The sequence below is a fragment of the Oryzias latipes genome, chromosome 20 (genome assembly GCF_053564925.1).
Source record: "Oryzias latipes strain Hd-rR chromosome 20, Olatipes_Hd-rR_3.1".
In the NCBI taxonomy this organism is placed as follows: Eukaryota; Metazoa; Chordata; class Actinopteri; order Beloniformes; family Adrianichthyidae; genus Oryzias; species Oryzias latipes.
The window spans coordinates 17,516,093-17,537,935 of NC_136256.1; the positions used below are offsets into that span (position 1 = coordinate 17,516,093).

Below are 21,843 nucleotides of genomic sequence, written 5' to 3' on the forward strand. Positions count from 1 at the left end.
TGTCAATCACTATGTTCTTCTCCCGAACAAACACACACAGCTGCACCGCGGGCTTGAGAAGGAGAAAACACTGCAGCTTCTCAGACTGAAGAGCATTGAAATACACCTGAGCCACTATTTGTCCGTTTGTACTTTGTAATTTTTTCATGATCATTTTAAATTTTCTCCCGTTTAATTCAATTACTCTCGGGTCGCAGTGGGCGGGGCTAATCTCCGCGATTTGAAGCCTTCTGTTCAAATTGATGATTAAAATTATTGTTTGACAGTACAGTACAGAAGTTATTTGTTGAAAAAAAAACGTTTTTAAAGTACTTTGATTTGTGAAACAAATGCTTGAGCCTGTAAAATGGTTTGTTCTTTCTTTTCAATGTATAATAGAGTATTTAATTGTATAATAATTTTTTTTTAAAATAGAGGTTTCTACTTCACGGATTTTGCCTATCACGGGGTCTTTCTGGAACGGAACCCCCGCGATAAACAAGGGTTTACTGTAATCGGTTTTTATTTATTTGTTTCGCGTTTTAAAAACTCCAAATAAGCAAGGCTTAAATAAAATTCCTCTCTCACTCTTCCGCGGGTGGTTACTCACACAAGCTCGGGTCCTCTACCAGAGGACTGGGAGCTTGAGGGTCCTGCGCAGTATCTTAGCTGTTCCTAGCACTGCGCTCTTCTGAACTGAGAGATCTGAGGTCTTTCCAGGTATCTGTTGTAGCCACTCTTCCTGCTGGGGGCTTACTGCCCGAGTGCTCCCATTACCACAGGCACCACTATCACCTTCACTTCCCAGGCTTTCTCCAGTTCTTCTCTGAGTCCCTGGTATTTCTCCAGTTTCTCAAGTTTTTTTCTTTCTGATGTTTCCTTCACTTGGCACTGCCACATCTACCAAAACAGCTTTCCTTTGTTCCATTACCTTCCTTTCAGTCTGGATCTGGAAGTCCCACAGGATCTTTGCTCTCTCATTCTCTACAACTTTTGGAGGTGTTTCCCATTTTATACTTTGGGGTTTCCAGTTCATATTCTACGCACATGTTTATGTATATTATTCCAGCCACTTGATTGTGGCGCTCCATGTATGCTTTCCCTGCCAGCATCTTACACCCTGCAGTTATGTGCTGGATTGTTCCGGGTGCCTCTTTGTACAGCCTACACCTTGGGTCTTGTCTGGTGTGGTAGATCTAAACCTCTATAACTCTGGTGCTCAGGGATTGTTCCTGAGCTGCCAGGATGAGTGCTTCAGTCCTGTCCTTTCTAGCCATTGGTAGAACTTCTTGATATCAGCCACTTCAGTTACGGTCCGGTGGTACATCCCATGCAGGGGTTTGTCCTCCCATGAGGATCAGTCCTCAAACACCGCATCCTCTGCTCTCCATTGCCTGAGACATTTGCTGAGTAAATTGTCATTTGGGGCCTTGAGCGTGATGTATTCATGGATCTTGGATGTTTCATCCTGGTTAGTGGCTTCCACACTCACTAGTCCTCGGCCTCCTTCCTTGCGGCTAGCATGCAGTTTCAGTATACTGGATTTGGGATGGAACTCTCCATGTATGTTGAAGAGCTTTTGTGTCTTAACATCTGTGGTCTCTTTGGCCGTCCTTTGGCCATTTTGGAGAGTTCTGAGGTGAGATGCTCATGTGAGAAAACCAACCAAGCTGTAGGTCACTCTTTTTGCAAAGGTGATGTAAAGCTAAGGAAAACAAATATGCAGGGTTAGATAATTTGATTTTAAAAGTACATACGTCACTGTAGATATTACAATTTTCAGTTACCCAAATGTTTGGAACTTTTTTCATTTATTTAAATGGGGTTTCTAATCAATTCTACCTGCAAATAAAACAAAAACAAAAATCTATTTTTTTGGCTTTTTTAACTGTTCTCTCAAGCTTTGTAGCTATAGTCAACCTAATAATTTGACTGAAAGACACATAAACTGCTTCAATCACGAAGCACACGCAAAGTAACAAACAAAGTTTGAGTGATGATGAGTGTGGGAGCTCTGTCACAAAACACAGCACAAAAATGTTGTTTAATAATTCATAAAAAGCAAGAGATGAATCCAGATGAGAAAAGGCAAGTCTTTTGTAAAGACGAGAGGCAGAGGAGTTGATCCTGGTTCACAGCACACGGACTCTTAGGGAAGGAAAGTGTCTGAGGTAAGAGAAGAAGAGCAATGTGGAGGCAATAGAAAAGATAAGAAGCAAGTACAAGATGAATTTTCCCTTATTCTTTATTTTTTTTACAGGTAAGCAAACCTTAAAATATGGTGAGCAGAATAAGGAAAGGAGAAAAGACTGATGACACATCTTTATTAAAAAAAGACAGATGGTGTAGATGGATGGTTTCAGGGGCAGAGCCATGGGGGCAATGGGACCCCCCCCCCCCCTCAGCAAAAAGTTTCCAGACTTGCTCCCCAATTTATGAATCAATATTAGCAGTATTTGTTCCAGAGGGTAAAAAATCATCAGTATAAGCTTTTTTAAGCATTGCAAAAATAAAAGTATTATTTTGAATGAAATCTTATGAGCCCCACAAATTATTCACTTCACCCCTGTTGTTTATTTGCCGTAGGAGTGTGACGATAACCGCATTTTCTTAAGTTCTGCATATGGTTTGTGATTGGAACTATAATAAGCATATTAAACACATTCATCTTTACTGATAATTTACTTTTTCTGCTAGTCCTGTGCTCAGACTTCAAGGGTTTCTGGGGTAAACCTTTTATAAGTGTTCTCCTTCACTCACTGCGCCAGCTCTCTCTCCCTCTTGCCGGCGCGCGGCTCTCACTGCCTCTACGCTGCACGCGGCGCGCGACCTCTTCTCACAAATGCGCGCGGTTTCAGAAACACATTCTCATTCTACAACAGAAGTTTCCGTCTCGCGATGAAATACAACAAATTTCCTGTGTTCTAATTATTCATTTCCATTGTATTCATTTCCATTACAAGCTGCATGCGTTCTTCAGTGCGCAACACGGCCGCCCGCCGGAGGGTTTTGTGTTGGGAGGGGTTTATTACCGTTCTCCTTCACTCTGTAACATGAACGTGCACTGTTAGAGTGCGATGAATATCACTACATGTTTTGTTTGGGAACTATTTTGTGCAGCGCAATGTTACGTGTCTGTATAAACAAAGGCAGAGCCTCCTGCCCATTGTTCTTCATGGGTGTCAGGCTTCATGGCTGCTAGAAAAGGTGACAAAGTGTCTGTAGTCTCGTTTATAATATAATATAATATTCTGAGAAGATGTCTGTACCAGAGAGCACAGGTGAAGCCAGGCGTGCAGCTGGAGACCGGCCCGCTGCAGAAGAATCAACACGCACGCCCAACACACTTGTGCGCCCTCCGTCCTCCTACACACGCAGTACGCTGACACACATACACAGTCATTCTAAAACACTTATATAGCTAGTTCATTAGTAGTTTGTTAGATAGGTAGTAGTTAGTTGTTACTGTTATTTGTTAATAAAGAATACTGCATTGTAATTGTATTCATTTACGACGCAAATTTACAATAGAAAAGCATCTCAGCTAAAAGAACTGTAGTTTTACTATTTTGGCCACCCCTACAAAGTATCCTCCCCCCTTACCACCCCCTTAGCTCTGCCACTGGATGCCTTACAATATCATGCAACCCAAACCTCTAACTAAACACTATACAAGTGTTTCCCTTCAAACTACTGCATCACCCCTTAAATATGCTTTTAAGATGTTTCATATTAAAAGGCACCTCCGAGATTCTCAGTCCAGATCATCAGTTTGAGTTGCACAGCACAGGAATCGGCAAGCTCTGGGATTATTATTTGTTGACACAGCAGCAGCTAAATCAGGTGGTAGGAGCATGCGGTTCTTAAACTCAATTACCAGAGGCGTGTGCATGTAGTTAAATGCATCCTGATCGCCGTTTAAAGCACATTTTCTTCACATCGTGAAGTTTATTAGTGCTTAACCTATTAGGGTATATGAAATAAATTCCATTAACGCGCAGTGCTCATTAAAAGACAAAAAAATGAGAGACTGCTAATTGATTAGCATCTCAATCCATTTCCTTGCCTGACATGTGAAAATAAAAAGTCAAACGTAGATCTGTTGTAAAATCAACACGTTTGAGGAGGTATTGTATAACTTGTTAAAACTTCTATCCATCACGATTTTCTTCTTCTGAGCCCTCCTTCTCCCTCTCTCTACATCTCCCTGCTCCTCCTCCTCTCATTCTCTGTGTTCCTCTGTTTCTCCCTTCCTCTGCTAATAAATTATGTATGCCATCTCAACTCACAGAGTGCTGCACTGCTGCACTATCTGCTCTAAATTGCTGCTCTTTCTCTCTTCCCTATTTCACTCTTCGTTTCTCAATACCCCCCCCCCCCCGTCCCTTCACACCCCCTCTCCTTCTCACTCTTAATCTCTCACTCTCTCTTTCTCACACACAAACTTAACATGCCCCCCCCCCCCCCCCACCTCTAAACCAACCACACACCACTCCTGTCTCAACTGGTAGGACCGGCTCTTCTTTCCCAGAGTTCCTTGCAGCTCAACTCCACCCCGGAGGCTTCGCTTCAGTACTCTGCCAGCTACCATAGCAACCAGACCCTCGCCCTTAGCGACAGCATCTCTGCAGCAACTCATCAGCGCAGCGGGCAGGTTGGAGGAGCCGTGCGCAGCTACAATCAGGTAAGAAAGAAAAAAAAAAGCAGCATGCAAAGAAAATAAGTATGCAGATTTTGCCTAAGTCAGGAAGATTAATCAGAATTACAAACAAACTGGCATTTTGCATGAACTTAAGCATGCAGTCGTACTAAGTTTGAGTCGGTAAAAAACACTGGTAACTGTCATCAGAAGCCTTCACAAAAAAATAAAGTAAAATAAAAAAAACAGAAGTGAGAGTCTAAATTTACTTGATTTTACCTTGTAAGGACTAGGTGGATGTTACATAGTGAAAGCAACTCCCAGCACTGTCACTGCATGTGGAACTGTTTATCATCATAGCTGTTGAGGCTGTTTGAACTGTCAAAGTACACATTTTTAAAGAATTCCTAATCATTAGCTTTGCTTAAGTCCAGTTGCAGCAGCTGGCTTTTTTGCATTTTGCCTCCATTTTAATGAGGTGAAAGACAGAGGAAGACTTGTTCAGAGGAAGAGAACTGCTCAGAAACTGAGGGGAAGGAAGCACAGAGAGAGATCTCACCAAAGCATCTTCCTCATAAGGACTTCACAAGTAAAGCTGGATGCAAAGCGATATATTAATCACAGCAGTGTGTTACTAGAGAGGCAACCCCTGTAATTATTATACAGCCTTCAGCCAATTATTCTTAATTTTCAGGTCCCTAACATATCAGATGCACTATGCATACTGCAAACACACATACACGTGTACACACATGGACTAGCAGACACCCACACATCTGCCTAATCAGTGAGCAGCTGCAGTGCTTCATTAAAAATATTTCCAGTGTCTGGAACAAATGTTCCATTTGTGAAAGAGGATTATGAATTAAAAGTTAGAAGAAGCGCTCTCGATTACACCTCTTGAAAATCTCCTCATCACCTGTGCAAGAAGGCGATGTTCCCCCTAAGGTTGCGTTTTCAAGAGGGGATATTTTGCTTTTCATTTAATGTTTTTTTGTTTGTCTATTTGCATGAAAACCAAGCAGAACCAGTTTTAGATAAAAGCTTGCATTGTTTCCTTCAACAACTTGAACTTAAGAGACGGAAAAACAAAAAGATATAACGATATACCGACAAGTAAAGAACAATGAACTTTCTTGTTTTTTCTGTGTTTCCAGTCCTCTTTCCTTGTCCTTTCCACTCATCATCTCTGACCACTGACTGTGTCTCTGTTTGTGTGTATTCTCCTCTGATGTTTTGGGCTTGTCAGTGTAATGGGGCTACTGCTGTCAGCAAGGCTTGTTGCTCATGAATAGCTTTGGGCATGCCAGCACTGTGAGATGTGCAGGTCTAGCCTGCATACATGTGCTGCATATGCACATATGTGTGGTGTGTTTGCTGCTTTGTAAACCTAGGTGTGCGCGAGGAGTGGTTTCCACATGCATTCTTCAAGTGACCACGTCAATGCGTTTGATTAAAGTTGGAATGAATGACTGGAGAAGAGGCAGAGAGCCATCTAATAGCTGGCTTGTTGGTGCTCTTTTGTAGGATATTTATAACCCTGAGAGGCCATGCTTTAATAATGCATGGATACATGGCACCTCAAACATCCCAGTGTTTGACTGGAGGAGAAAAGAGGCAGAACTACAGGGTGACATACAGCAGAATCAAGAAAGTGTACTCCCTCACAGAGTGTATAAGGCTTTCTCTCTGTTATTCACCTCAGCCTGCAATTCATCCTTTACTCATCACTTATTTACACATCCTTTTACTTATCTGTCTTTAAATCCATTAATCAAGACTACGAGTCTCACGATCCCATTTCGTTATCAGTCCACATTTGTTAGTTTATAAGCAGTTAAAAGAAAATTAGCTTTCAAGATCAATAGAATCATTAGACAAACACTTTAGTGATCTCAGTTCAATCAGCCTTTGGTATCCACATGTGACAGCTTTGAGGGTCAAGCTCAAAAGCACTTTGAAATTTCAAAATACCACATACACATATACATTTAAAGAAACGTTTTCATGAGCAATACAAAGGTTTAATCTGCAAAATGTTGTCTTGTTGGGTTTTTAACGTATTTTATAGTAAGTAACAGTGCAAGTGTAATACATGTCTTTCTGAATCGGGTTTAAAACGTTTTGGAAGTGTATGTGGAGTTGCATCACTACTTGAATACATTCCTTTCTACCTTTCAGTGTCCTAGTGGCGTAGCGCCCACTCTCAAACTACTTTCCTAAGCAGGTATTCAAGTGTCTACTTCCAATGAAAAGTTGATGTAAACACATGTAAACTTGTGTTTTGGGCTTCCGCGTTCAAAGCTCCCCCATTTCACGGGTCACTACACAGGTTTCTATGACTGGTTTGGGGCTCTACGTACAAACTGTGCAGCCATTGAATGCCTGTTGAAAGTTAAAACAGGTTTGAATTTTGACCAGTCTGGGACTCGGATTTAAATGGCATCCCTTTTAACTCTCAGAAATGTTCAAAACTGTTCGAAAATTGATCATGGAGGAGAAATTAATATTTGTGGTTTGTGCCCGGCAAGACCAAGTCTTTCATACATCAAAACAGAGCTGTGAAAAAAATAGCCAAGAGCAAGATTCTCAAGATTTGCTCCGCTTCAACATTTCGCACCAAGCCTCATCCAACTGTAGATGGCCAGCGTGAAGATTATCTGCTAAGGGTGTATTTGGTGTGAACTTAGCATAGGTGTTGGTGGTTTAAATCCACAACTGAGTCATAGCAAAGACTAAAAACGGGATCCAATGCATCCCAGTTTAACATTCAACATTAAGAGGTTGGATTGAGGTTAAACCACCCAAAGGTGGAGCACATCTATGACTGCTTCTCACTGCTTCTAAAGCGACATGTCAAATACAGAAAACAGACTTTACACTCCCAGGTCTGTACATATTGATGGGGATGTTAACGTTTTTTAAAAAAATGCAGTAAATAATAGCTGGCCTTAAAATTATGTTGTCTTTCACGTTTTGAGGTAACCATGTTGTTTTTAAACTTTTACTTTGGGGCTCAATTCTTTAAAGAAGTAATTTGGGTGTAGATGAAAAGTCATTTACCCAGCCACCACTCTCTGTCTATGGCTGCATGTCCTTGCGCAGTGGGAGTTGCCATGAATGTCTGCGCAGAAGCTCAAGTATCCCTGCCAAACAGTGAATCACCAGGAAGTGTGAAGCGATCAAAATCCAGACTTGGCAGTGTGCCTTGACTCTGTATAAACTCAGGGCTATCGGAGGCAAAGAAAGACATTCATAAAGGAGTGCTCCGGGCTAAACATGGGTTAAGTCCCAAAGGTAACTCGCTGTTTGAGTCGTGGTTTGTGGGTTCTGCTCACTTCTGCGAATCCACCGCAGTTAGGGTGAATAATTCTCGTTCCTGCTTCACCATGGCCTCATATAGGATATAATTTGGGTGCTTTTGGAATAAATGTCCCCTTAAATTTTGCAGTACAAATTTAAAGTAGCTGCTCTTTCTTCCACAGGATCACTTTTGGTTGCCAGCAAATACACTAAAATCCTTCTTACTGGCTTTTTGTGCATAGCTGTGCCCTTGACCTGAGGTCTGAATGTCAATGAAGTAATTTTTCCCCTAAAACAAAGACAGAGAGACGTACACATTCGAGCTTTCTGGATTTAGAAAGTCTGTCCTAGAGCTGATGGACGCCCTGCTTTTGGGAAAGGAGGAGCTGAGAGGCTTTATCCTTGCCTTGCTCCATCTTTGCCTTGGTGTCAAAACAATGACAAACATGCCATTGGGAACAATTGGTATGTTAAAAATATCTTTTGTTTGCCTGAGTGTGTTTTAGTCAGTCTAGCACTCTTCTGAAACACCTACATCATCACGGGTGTCGCTGGGACCTGGATGGTGCACTGTTGCACACGGTGGCAAATGCCTGTAATTACAGTAATTCCTGGATTCAGTTTTTAGTTCAGGTTTAGGGTATCTTTGATCTATCCTTTCTCTGGTTTTTATGACAAATATGATGCTACAACAATGCTATCAGTGGGGAAAAAATGCAAATAAAGTTTGGTGGTTTGTTAAAATTTTATATATTTATTCAGTGATGGGGTGAGGAGTGAATAGAAAGGGGTGGGGTGCATCCAATATAAATATATATATATATATAAATATATATATATATATATATATATATAATATTATAAATTAATATTTTAGTTCAGGTAGTAAATGTTTTCACGCAGCAGCATATCTGCTTTTAAGGTACAGACTTTTTTTTTTCTTTTTTTTTTAACTGAATGTCAGTATAGAATCTTTTCATAAATTGTTCGTCATCAGAACTTGCATTTCTTTAATGCACTATAGATATTTCAAAAGTTCTATGTTGTTGTTTTCAAAAGATATCCAGACTGCTGGCCTACTGGAAAGCAGGCAAAAGCTATCAAATACATAATGGGAAACAGTTTGTCTCTGCTTTCCACTACAGTTATCCCAGGTAGATCTGCTGAGCCATCATGCTTTTATCTACTCATGTTTCTGCACAGTTGAACAGCAGCAGATTCACCACCGAAAACGTTTACAAATGTATGTAACACAAACCTGAACAAATTACAGTACAACAGGATTTGATAGTTGTCCCTCCTGTGCCTCTATGTCCAAAACCCTGCTGGTTGTATTCTCACTGGAGCAAGTTTGAGTGGCAAGATTTGTAGTAATCTTTTCACCGCTCCAGTGGCGTCCTGCACATTTAGCTCATTTTTGAGTCCTTAAATTATCTCGACTTGCAGTAACTCTCTGATCTCTTTCCTTATACAAACCCGCTCAGTAATTCATATAACCAAGTCTGCTAAATGATAAACATGCTCTAATTTGTATTGTTTCTCTCATTTCTGTTTTAGTATGTTTGTTTTTCTTCTATCAATAGTTGATGTTATTGAAACCTTTTGTGTTTTGTTGTTTTTATGTATTTTAGTTAATTCAAAATGCTTTACAACAAATGTTGTTCACAAAAAGAGGAAAACTGTTATCGCTGTGCAAAAACAGTAGCCTACAAATGGCAAAACATTAAAAAAAAAACTTTAAAGAATATTTCTGTTTTTGTTTTTCATTTTTCTTTATTTTAGCAAACGGTGCTTTTGTGACTTTACCCTTGAACGACTTGTTATTTTACAACTGAAGCTTAATCTAGCAAAAAACATTTTTTTATTTCATTTGTATTGTAATGTGCTAGGCTTTGTGTTTAAATGAACTCACACTAATCATTTGATTACACCGCGCAAAGTTGCTGCATTCAAAGATGTGGGGGTACACAGCAGAGGTAGAGTCAAAATTTGAAGATCGTTTCACTCCTTCACACTAGAAAAAATAGCTCAAATGTAGACTAATGGCTCTTGTTGAGTTCCTAGTATGGATTATTACCCTATAAAAGACAATTGATAGTAAAATGCACACAGATTTATTTAAATAATTTTGTTTTAAACTCTGAGTTCATATTACAACAGATTATTGACATTTAAAGATGAATATACTGTAACCATCTTAAGTAGCATAGGTGGCAGCCTTTCTCCATAGGTGATGATTTTAGGCACAATCAGTGAAAGACTTAGCTGTTCTGCAGGTCAAGTAGAATCCTGTCGGGAACAGTTTTAGTGGTTTATAGATTCACTGCTTATTGTTTCCACTTTGAAACATTTTATAAACAGTATTGTTTTATTTAGGTACTCCATCAATTACACATTATAAAAATAGATTTCCTTCTGCCATCGTTTTATTTTTCTTACTTATTTTTTTGTATTTGTTTCTGTATTTCTTCAGGTGACGTCCAATCGTGCAGCCCAGCAGCAACCATCACAAACTGGGGCAGGGTCAGGTGAGGATATGATCTGACCATTTTCTTCCTTTACTTACTTTCTTTTCTTTTCAAAGTACATGTTCTTTATAGTAAATCATTTAAAAAATGCAGCATCTCTTCAACATCAAACAACATCCCAAATATGTAGTGCATTAAATATTGTAAATGGTAAAAATCCAAAACTCCTTAGGTTGATGACTCACATAAAAAAAGTGCTATTCGGCAACAGGTTTTTTTTTAAAGTAACCCAATTTTATTTACTAGTGGGAAGTATTTTTAGTCCTGAAGTCTAAAGAACAAGCTGTTGCTGCAAAAAAAAAAAAAAAAAAAAAAAAAAGGTTTGTTATTACCAATAACAATACACATTTCACTGGAATGTTGCTGTTGTATTCTTTAAGAAAATAATTTAAATTTTCTAAAAACATGACACCTATAATATATTTAACTTTATTTCTTGAGCTATGGTAGCAGAGCATTTTACTTGGTTTAGTGAGATAAGGGGTCCGAAGAGGCTCACAAGAACACAAAATATTCAAGTTTTATATTTGGTTAAATTCTATAAAGCATTAACACATTGTTTTCCTGTTTCTCGTTATTTATTATAGTATCTAACGCTTTTTTTTGGCACTTAACTCCTACAATTTTTCAGCTATTTTAACCATTCAACTATTAAAATGTTCAGCTCTTTCAGCTTTTTCCAGTTATGACTTTTGGTCCTTCAAATCCTTGAACTTTTCAAGATATTCCAGGATTTCCAGGATTTTTGCCTTCATTGAAATACATGGGGAATCCTTGAAAACCTTTGCTTCTTTCTGTGGGGCTGAAAGCTCGCTGGTTCGACACCAAGCGCCCGCATTTTTCACAAAAATATATTTTTTGTTACCGCTGTTTTCACTTTCTTCATGGTAAATGGCGTATACTTATATAGCGCTTTACTACCTTCCTCGAAGGCCCAAAGCGCTTTACAGTCACAGACCCATTCACCCAGTCAAACACATTCACACATTCACACACTGGTGCTGGCACCAACCTTCCATCAGAGGCAAGGAGGGGTTCAGTGTCTTGCCCAAAGACACTTCGACACATGGGCGGGCAAGGCGGGAATCAAACCTGCAACATTACCATGTTGCATATTACGCTCCGTGGTCAACTTTGATCATTTCTTTATTTTATTTTTTATTTTTTGACGATTATTACCCTTTAAGTTTCATTTTCATTCAGCAACATTCAACCCTGCATTTTCTTCTGGAAATGCAGCTCCTAGTTTCTTTTGACTTTACCTCACCAAAGAATCCTAATTTTAGGTATTTTTTTTCTAATCTCAAATTCCAGGTATCTATTACTCCAGCTCCACCTTGCCCTCCCAGCGCGTCAGTTCGCCTCTAACTGGAAGAGGAGGCTCCGGATCTAGTTCCCCCAGTAAACACCAACGTCTGGGATCGGCCTCTGACGCTGCTGGTCACTCTACAACTCAGCGTCTGCCTTCCTCCTCTTCATCCTCCCCCAGCAAACAGTCTTCTTTAAATCGACTTGCTAAGTCATACAGGTAAATACAAGTGTTTTGTTCAAACAGGAAGTTTTTTTTTACTTTTTGAGACAACATTTTATTTTTTACAGTAGTTCATAACAAAGGGACCTGACTTATCATTTTTGCACTTACTTTGTAAACATTAACATAACTTAATGGAAAGTATGAACCAGGAGGCAAAGTTGAATATTAAACAGTTAAAGCAAAAGTACTTACAGGTCTACATAAAGTGCTGACTTAGCAATAAAATTATCTCAATAACAGTTTTTTAGTGGCATTACAACTTGAAATAAGATTTAATATTTGTATCAGACAAGAATGTTTATTATTATTAAACACTGATTAATTTAGAACGTTATTGGCACTACAACTTTATAAAAAAGAGAGGCTCAATGAATCTTATTTTCTACATAATCACAAGGTTTGTGATGTAAATTATGAACGGCATGTCATTGTTTTGCAAATCTTTTTTTGTTTTTTTCAGCTTAGCAGCCCTAGTATTTAATCAATAAAATAAGGTATTCCTCTTTTTCACAGCTTGATACTGGGGTTTCTTGGATTCCAGGGGTGAATGTAGAAGTACATTCGTGAAAAAAGAAATAAATGTGGTCTTTCTAATTATTTTACATCTTGTTGAATAAATGTATTCTGTTATGTATGTTGAACATTGTGTTTTGGTAACTGTAAGTGCATTGGAGTTGTTTGTTTTTAATAATTTTATTATAATAAAAAAAATAATCTTTAAATAAATAATTGATCAGCAATATTTATAAAACAGTTAATGACTGGCACTCAGAAGTTTTTGTGTAGTAAAGTGGATTTTTATTAGGCTACTTTTCTTTAACATTTACCATCACATTGTCTGTTTTTATCTCCTAGCACTACAGTTGCTGTGACAACAGCGGGAGGGTGTGGCTCACCCTTAAGGGTAGCATCTCCACCTAACTCATCAGCATCAGGAGTGGGGGGCAGTTCATCTTCATCCCCACTCCATCAGGTATGATATGTTGTACTACACCAAGCAAAAATCCTCTTCATTCAAGAGAAGCATCACAGAAATTCCTTCACTTTAAAGCTCTACAAGCAATAATTGCTTTCAAGATAACAAACTGCACCTGTGCTCAGAGCATGTATAGCTGAACAGCATAAGAAATTATGATTTACACTTGATCAAAACTGTTTATCCCCCCCCCGATATCTAAAACTTAATCATACACATTTTAACGGATGACAAAGACACTCAGAAAAAAACATTTTTAAAGCAAATGGATGTAATAGTTGTTGATATTTTGGATGATTACTATAAAAATAATCTCCTTAACGTATAATTATTAAAATTTCAGAATAGACAGAGAATGTCCTCCACTTCTAAATAACTGCTAGCTCCTCTATAGGATTGCAGTATCAACAGGGTGGTTTGACTTTTGACTCCACTCATAACGTAAAATGAGGGTTCTTGGATTGAAAGGTATTTCTACACGGTTATTATTTCCTGGTTCTTCATCACTGCTTGAAGACGGTATTAATGATTCATTTTGTCCTTGCTTGTTTGCTCTTGGGATTACCGGCGATGAGTTTCATATAGTGACTTTTATTTTTTATTTTTTTATGCAACCATAGATTTTCATTTTCTGTGTTTTTTCTAATTAAAATCGATCTGATGTTTTCCCTGCTGTGTTTGACTTCTTGTCACTTTTGATTTTCCTGTGCAGCTGAACGCAGGTTCCTTCAGAAATCAAAAGTGCACAGATTGAATAGATTTTTTACAGCAGTTACTAGGAAACTAACATGGAAAAGAGGAACTGCTACGTGCTTACATCACCTGATTCCTTGAGCACGATGTCAACTTATATCTGAAAAAAGAAGGCACATTCATTGTTAGCCGATAAACAAAATATTATAAACAATTTAAGCTTTTTATTGCAACTGCCATCGCATTTACAGCACATTCTAAACACCCTGAAGAAAATCTGTTTTTTTTTACAGATGAGTTCGGGAATAGGGAGCTATGCCACTCTGTCTCCCAAACGTCTGGCAGCTCACCACGCCTCTGACCAGTACAAGATTTCCCACGAGCTCTACGCCACTGCTACACTGCAGAGACCCGGAAGTCTGGCAGGTGGGAGTTTACATTTTTTCACCCATCAGTCTGTCTTTGCAGAAATGTGTGAACCCAAACTATGTGTGATTCTCCTAAAATCAATGGCGCTTTGAGTTCTTTCAGAGAGAAAATTAAGCCTCCAAAAATCCTTTTTCTTCCTTTCTTGTGTTGATAAAAAGAGACCAATGAGTTGTGGTGCATTGATTAGTGAATTGATTTTGGTGGATATCTGAATACTTCAAGCTAAATTTCCTCACAAACCTGGAAGGTTCCGCCTTCACCCACTCTGTTTTGATAACAGGTGGATAGGATTGATGTGTCTTCGCACTTTTCTCTTGGAGTTTAATTGACAAGGAAGTCAATTTTCCATTTGTCTCTTCCAAACCGAGTTGCTGAATGTCAGCCTTGAAATGGCAAATGTTAAAGGTGAAGTACAGCTTGATAAACCATTGAACAGTAGAAGTTGATGTGAATTTTGTTGACTTGCTGCTTGTAAAGATTGTTTTTCTTAGAAATGTTGAACTTTAGAAATCATTGTTTTTGACTGGAGATTTAACAAATTAGAAAAGTTAAACGTTTCTGTTTAAATCTTGACGTCAATGGAACAAATTGGTGGCACTGGCAATGTATAATTTTTCACAAAATAATTTAATACCATGTTTTCCATTCTCGTATATTTAAAATTAAGGTCTAAGGGAGGTGTGTTTCTTTAAATTGATCAACAATTTGAATCTAAACTGACTGAATCTGAATGGGATCCATTACCAATCAAAGCTGTTTTTAGTGCAGTGTTTCGACAATGGAGCTTTTTCACACAGTTGTAAAATGCCACTTGGGCATGGCCTCCCTTTGCTGGATGTACAAAAGGAAATGATGATTAAAATCTCCCTAATACCATCAGTAGCATTGAGGTTTTAACAGTTCTAAAACAGTTCATTAGAAACCAATAAAATGATAAATAATAAATATTGCTCAGTTAGTAAAGTACATGAAGTAAGCTACCAATCCCTTTTACCTTGCTGACAGTTTTTATGCTTTATCTTCTGTCTTTTTTTCTTCTTTCCTTTTCTTATTTCTTTTTTTCAAATTGAACTATACACTTCTTGTTCTCCTTTTTGATCTAATATTTACTTGTGAAACATCAGGAGTGAAAATGTCTGCCTTATTTTCCGTTTTTTTGCATCATTATGTTTTCTCTTCTTTAGGTTCTTTCTTTTGAAATGAGGTCAGTATATTTTACAAGCGAGTCGGGTTTGAACAATTGGAGAATGCAAAAAAAACAAAACAACGGAATAAAACCATCTCACCAATACTGATAATATGAAAACACATGAGAGGAAAACCAGAGTGCTGGGATGAGTAATGCTATTATTGGGTGTTTCTGTGTCTCTTCCATGCATATTCAGACCATACTTGTTTTTTTCCTGTTTCCTTTTTCTTCCCACAAAATCACTCTAATTTTAAAAAAAGGTCAGAAACTCCTAGAAAATACAAACGTTTTCACCTTTCTTGCTGTCATGGTGCTGCAGTGTGAGAAAACATCAGGCTTTAAATGTGTGACCTTGTAGCCACAATTCAACAAAGTTAAAGGGGTTGTCATTAATATCAGTACAGTCCATGGAGGCTGTTTGTTTAGTTGTATTTTATAAAAAGAGAATAAAGACAATCATGCTCTATATTTCTACTGGAGTTTTCCTCCTGATTTCCTTTTTTTCTTTGCAACGCTTTCTATAAATCAGTGTTTTGCTGGAAAGTTGGAGCAAAATTGATCAGCTGCAGCTGAAATGATAAAATCTTAGAGCAATGTCCCTTTATGCTTTTGGAAAATCCTTGGGACACGATTTGCAGTTGACTGAGACCTAATATGAAACGATAAGACATTAGTTCCGCTAGACCATCCCTGTTTCGCAAAGCTTTCTAGGTTTGTCCTTGCATGCGAGTTCATTTTATATCCCAACAGCTAAGCCCTTCTGACTGGTCTGTTATTCCCAGAGCTTGGCCTTTTTCTGCCCTATCCTAATTTTCCTGATTGCACGTTCAGAGGGAAGGCCGTTGCCTAACATTTGTTCGTCTGTGCTATGAACAAGTGCCTGCTGTCAGTTTTCCCCTTTTTCCTGTGTCTGCGGGATTCCTGCCAAACACAGAGCAAGCAGAGAGGATTGTGGGGGGAGGACACTGCATCTCATTACTTTCCAGCTGATGAACGGCAATGTGTTTCATTGAGATTGAAAAAAAAAAGGCATTATTCTCTTTATTTGTCTCCCTCAGCCGAGCCGTATTTCATCCTGTCTCATTACTTCTTGTAGTGTGTCTGTATTTTTTGTCACTTCTTTTCTGTGCCCCTGATTTAGTGCTGCTGTAACTCTCCCTTCCCGCTGCCAGTCCTACAAACATGCTTACAAACAAACATGCTTACAAACAAACAGAGCTGTAGTCAGCAGAATAAAGGCGCAAGGTGAAAACAGACAGGTACACCAACAAATTCAATAATGGGAGTTTGTCATTGCTGAATCCAATTTGTAATCATTTTTTTCAACCTTTTTATTATATTTGAAGTTTTTTCTTCTTTTTGTTTGGATTTTATGTCTTTAAAACATGCTTTTATGATTGTAATATTGATGCTTTTTATTCTTTATCTTGCATCCTACTCCCTCAACGCCTGTCCTCCTCTTCTTCCGCTTACACGTTCCCTCTCACACTGTTCTTCTTTCATCCTCTTTTCCTGTCCATTTGAACTTTTTGCTTTTTTTTTTTTTTCATTTCTCTAGGTTCACGTGGTTCCTATAGTAGTCAGCATAGTCAAGAGCCCCTTCGTCCCTTGGGGTCCCCAGAGCACCACATAGATCCCATTTATGAGGAACGGGTGTACCACAACAAGGGCACCATGAGGAGTCTCAGTCAGAGCCAGGGACCAGACTCTGGGCCTTTTAGGAACAACACAGGTATTAAAATCTCAATAAATAACTTACACTATACTGTTTTTAATATTTTCTATAAATTGGTAGTGCATTTCTTCGAAAAAAAAAAAAGCTTTTAGACTCACAGCAAATGTTTCAGTTAGACATTTGAATAGGTACAAGCAAAATTAAAGATATTGACTTGCTTTGGTGCCATACAGCTCTGAAAATAAGGCTTCAAATCTGCAGAGTTATGTAATCTTACAGAGCTGCATTAGAGGCTAAATAGTCCAGCTTCTCTATCTTTTTTCCCATTCAACATCAAACCACGCTGAATCCTCTGTGTCTCTGAAGAGCTGAGGTGAAGTGAGGTGGGGTGAAGTGAGACGCCAGTTTCTGTGAGCAGAGATGCAACAACATCATTGAAAGGGGATGCTTTTTACAGTTTCCCCCTCTGCTATTTTCTGGTTACAAAGTGCCGCCGAAATTTTATTAATACCTAGGGAAATTGTGTCATCTTTTAAAGGAAGCTATCATACAGTTTATCTCCTTTTCAGATCTCCATTTATGATAACATAAAAATGAAGCTGGTTGAAGCCCATCAGAGGAAATGAAAGCCTAAATTCATACCTAGCTTGTTCTCCTCCTTTTTTTGATGAAATTTCCCGAGCTGTGTTTGACAACATTTTTTGGTCTTCAATTTCGTCCTTTTTTTAAGTTGCTAATTTTATGCCGTTTTGCTTTGTTTTGATGAAAAACTGCTTGATTCATTTCAGGAAGGACTTTTACTTTTAATCTTTCTAGTGTGTTGGTAATATTGAAATAAAATGATATGACATCCTGTGCTAACTTGCAAAATTTACTGTAGAAACGGCTGTTTTGAACAACTAAGCACAAAGATACCCTTTAAAGTATGCAATATTTGTCACATTTTTGGTCAAGAACTGAAAACTACACACAAAAACAACAACAACTACAAATGAAAGGGTATAATGGGATTTATGATCATATTGAAAATAATGTTAGCAAAATAAATAATGTTGATGAAGCAAAATTCAAATACTAAGATATATAAAAGTAACACGCCTGTAATGAGGAAATCAAATCAAAGTTTATTTGTATGTATAGCACTTTTACAACTCATGTTACTCAGAGTGCTTTACATAAAAACATTATCAAATTTTGCAAACAAAGGCAAGACATTACACAAATATTTGTATAAAACCCATACAATGCCCACAATAAATAAACCTTTATCGACAGCTATACATCAGTAAATATCAAATTTGTAAAAGAGAGAGGGAAGTCTGAGCATCTGTGCTCAGACTGCTGCCCCTATGACCCGGTCCCGGATGGAAGAAGATAGATGAGTGTAGTAATATAAATACTAATAATAATAATAATAATAATAATAATATATTTTTGCTTTCACTCAGAATTGTGTCAATAAATGTCCAAAGAGTCCAATCTCTACTGTAAATCAAGAGGATTTGAAAGTTTTCTAAAGATATTTTGTGATTTTCATGGACTAACCTCTAAAGAATTTTTACAGAATGAGTCAAGAAATAAAAGAAACATGCATAGAATAGCAATTTTCTTATGCAAACACTTTGGGGACATTAAATGCCAAAGAGGGGACTGGGCAAAGGTTATAGCGACATAAACCGCTCATCGCAGTTAAATACAAACAAGTCAGTCTTTGAGTGTATGGCATATCAAACCCGAGGGAGATGTGTTGCAGTAGCAGATGACTAAATGATCCCCCTATTTTTTCTGACAGGAGTAGACTGATGAAAGTAGGATTCTAAGGCTATAGTTCACAAAGGCCCACCAAAGTGTAGGACAGAAAAATGTTGTCTACTCAGAGTTGCTTTGACTCTTTGATGACAAGGTCAGAATAAAAAAAAAGAAAAGGAAAGCATGCCCTTCAGCATCAGCCATATTAGGTTCAGAGTCATTATAGTGACCTCTTTATTTTTTTCAGTGTTTGCTTGAATGTCAGCAGGTTCTCCTGACCATGTCTACTTGCTTAAATGTGCTCAGCGTCTTCCATGTCATTGAATCATATGCTTACATCTATGCTTATCTAGACAACTATGACTGTGTCCTTTGATGAAATCAATAAACCGAAAATGTCTTTATTTTTATTCTTTTTGGGACATTCTTCCTGTCAAACCAAAACTATTACGGTAGATCCATGTTTTCCCATCAGCTTCTGAACCTCCGTCGTTGCAGGCAGTGTGTTTAAATAAAGCCTCAAAGACCTTATCTCCATGTGTGTTTAGGTACGCCATCTTAATCCCATTATGATATCATGCCCACATAAAAACACGCTAGTTGGTCACACTACATTCACATGTCATTAACAAACCAGACTTAATAGCTATCATTATCATTTGGGTCAGAATGGTGGCAGTAAATATGCTCTTGTAGGCAAATGTTTGACGTTATCATTTACCTTACCTAAACGGAGAAAAGTTTGCCTTGTTTTGTAGGATATTGCTTTTTTAAAATTCTGTCAGTCATTTTCTTGCTGCACAGTCATTTTTTTAAGCAGAAATAAATGATGTTAGTGTTCCAAAGCAGAATACGTGGAGTAGCCTTGATGTTTAAAATTCATTGAGGGTAGATTTTGCAGTTTTAATAGACAGGACAAAAAATAAAAAAATAAAAACCTCGCAAAGACTTTGCCCTGCAGCCAGGAAAATCGATGGGCTGCAGATTAAGCTGTGAGCGTTTAAATGTAGCACTTGAGGTTTTTAAAGTATCCTCTTCTGATAAATAGTTTTAATAAAGTTTCCTTTGTTGTTGCAAGTAAATGTCTTATCAGAGTATCAGTGTGAGCCATATTCACACTATGGTGGTATTTTAGGGGCAGCAAAAGTGGGGAATCAGTGGACTATACATGGAGAACACCATGGTGGTGCTGAGTTAAGGTTTAACCTATTATGTCTAAAAAGCATGTGAAGTGAATGTGAAGTAATCTAATAAGGATTCTTAATTCACTGAGTGATGGTGCATAATGAACTGATAAGGGTTGTGCTGACAACGTAAGCGGTAAGTCATTAATTATGTCATAGTGCCTTTTCTTGGCAATGGCAAGCTAACATTATTGGTTCATTAAGCTGGCATGGATCAATGTAATTAAGCTATAAGTCATTCCTTTTCTGGAAAGGAAAAGGAGATGCTTGTGTGGGGAATAGACATCAAAAAATTGTCAAGCTGAAGAAGTCACTGGGTCTATTTTTGGTGCAAAGTGTTGGTCTAATTTTAGTCCAGCTTGTACTAGACAGTCAAATGAAGCGCACATTGTTCATTTAGAGAACAGGGCATTACTCGACTTAATCCAACACTTAATTTTGATGAGAAGCTGCATGATACAAGACAATCAATTTAAATGACTGTCATTTAAAGAGATTTCCTCTTTCTTTGGCTACTTTAGAACTGCAATAATGGGGAAAAGAAATGAAAACATGCAAAAACACCTAAAAGATTAAGAAAATCTACAAATGATAGGATCATAGCAACAGAGGTCATACACTGTTTATAAGCTGGACAAATACACTACAATACAAAGATGCTTTGGCCCTGGGTGTCTTGTTTTGGGATTTCTCACATCTTAAAGCATTGGATTGGAAACAATTGGGAAAGATTAGTCTGATCGAAGCTGTGTTGGAACGGGGCATGTGGCGTGTGTTCTTGAACTCACATTTAGCCCATGGTGTTCATACTGGCTCTTTGCTACCCCATACTAGTGTAAATCCACCGCCTACATTTGGAAGGGCCTTGATGCAAAATGTTTAAGCGGTGTAAATCTCACAAATCTTCGTCGAAGTTCATCCTGATTTGACTTTTCGCGTTCAATGGACATGTTTTGTCCATGGAGCCCAAAAACGGTCATAACACTTGCATTGCCATGCATGAATGCAAGAGTTTTTTTCCATAGAAGCCTAAAATGCATGTTTACATAGACTATCAGTGGAAATGGCTTTTTGAACGCCACTTAAGAGGGCGGTGTGTATATAGCTGAACATATATGAAAATTGTTATGTTAAACAGATTGTAAACACAAAAGATGCCTTTATTTTTAGGTGCAAATTGGCAGGTTAGTGTAAAACAAAATACTTTTGCTCTGCAAACCAAAGACCAAGCAACTGAGTGGTAACAATCATGCACAAAGCAGTTAGAATTATTTTTGAATGACAAAAAACAAAGAACTATAGTTCAAAATAAGTGATTTTCTTTATGTGGCAATGCTCTTGCCACATAAATTTGTTTTTGATTTTTTTCAAAAAGGTGCATATTTCCCTTTGTTATTTACCATATTTATCAAAATAAAACTAGCTGGAGTTACTTTGCATTCAGTGATACCCCTTATGCACTTTACCCCAAACCTGCATGGCTTCATGCCTTTTAAGGTTAATTAGAAACATTAGATATTTGTATTTTTTCTCCTCTAATAGCAGGCTTTTCCTCATTATAGAGCAGTGATGTCTGCCTGTCGAGATAAATCATATTAGGTCTCTGGAGGAGAAAACATTTGGGTTTTTCTATTTTAGAAATTCAGTTTTGAAAAATCCTTTGTGTCATTTTATCTTGACTGAGGATTTTATTTGTCTCAATAAACTCAATACACCTTGTCTTCAAACTCAAGTTCAAAATAACTTCCTCTCAAATGTCTTCCTCATCAGCGTCTGAGTCTATTCAAATGTATCTCTAAAGCTCACTCTTCATCAGAAATTCCTGTCAGCTGCCTCGGTCTCGTTGTTAAATTCCACAACAAAAAAAACCCAACAATCAATCAATTTACCGAGAATATTTTTTTGTTTTATCTTTTACTGTAACAAAGTGTCTTTGGGTGATTTTTACCATGCATTTGTGTAGGT

The 21,843-nt window shown here is 37.9% G+C and overlaps 1 protein-coding gene across 6 annotated transcripts in view; it reads left to right on the top strand.

Annotated features, from left to right (window-relative positions):
• The window catches only part of ctnnd2a (catenin (cadherin-associated protein), delta 2a), a 301,568-nt gene that overhangs the window by 106,749 nt on the left and 172,976 nt on the right, over positions 1-21,843 (top strand). For 4 of the 6 annotated variants that reach the window (XM_078938949.1, XM_078938951.1, XM_078938952.1 and 1 more), the window contains 6 exons: positions 4,491-4,663; positions 10,395-10,449; positions 11,764-11,977; positions 12,839-12,956; positions 13,946-14,078; positions 16,829-17,002. In XM_078938949.1, coding sequence (XP_078795075.1) covers positions 4,491-4,663; positions 10,395-10,449; positions 11,764-11,977; positions 12,839-12,956; positions 13,946-14,078; positions 16,829-17,002 — 867 coding nt within the window. The remainder of the gene's footprint in view (positions 1-4,490; positions 4,664-10,394; positions 10,450-11,763; positions 11,978-12,838; positions 12,957-13,945; positions 14,079-16,828; positions 17,003-21,843) is intronic. The other 2 variants (XM_078938954.1, XM_078938953.1) reach the window with 1 other exon arrangement.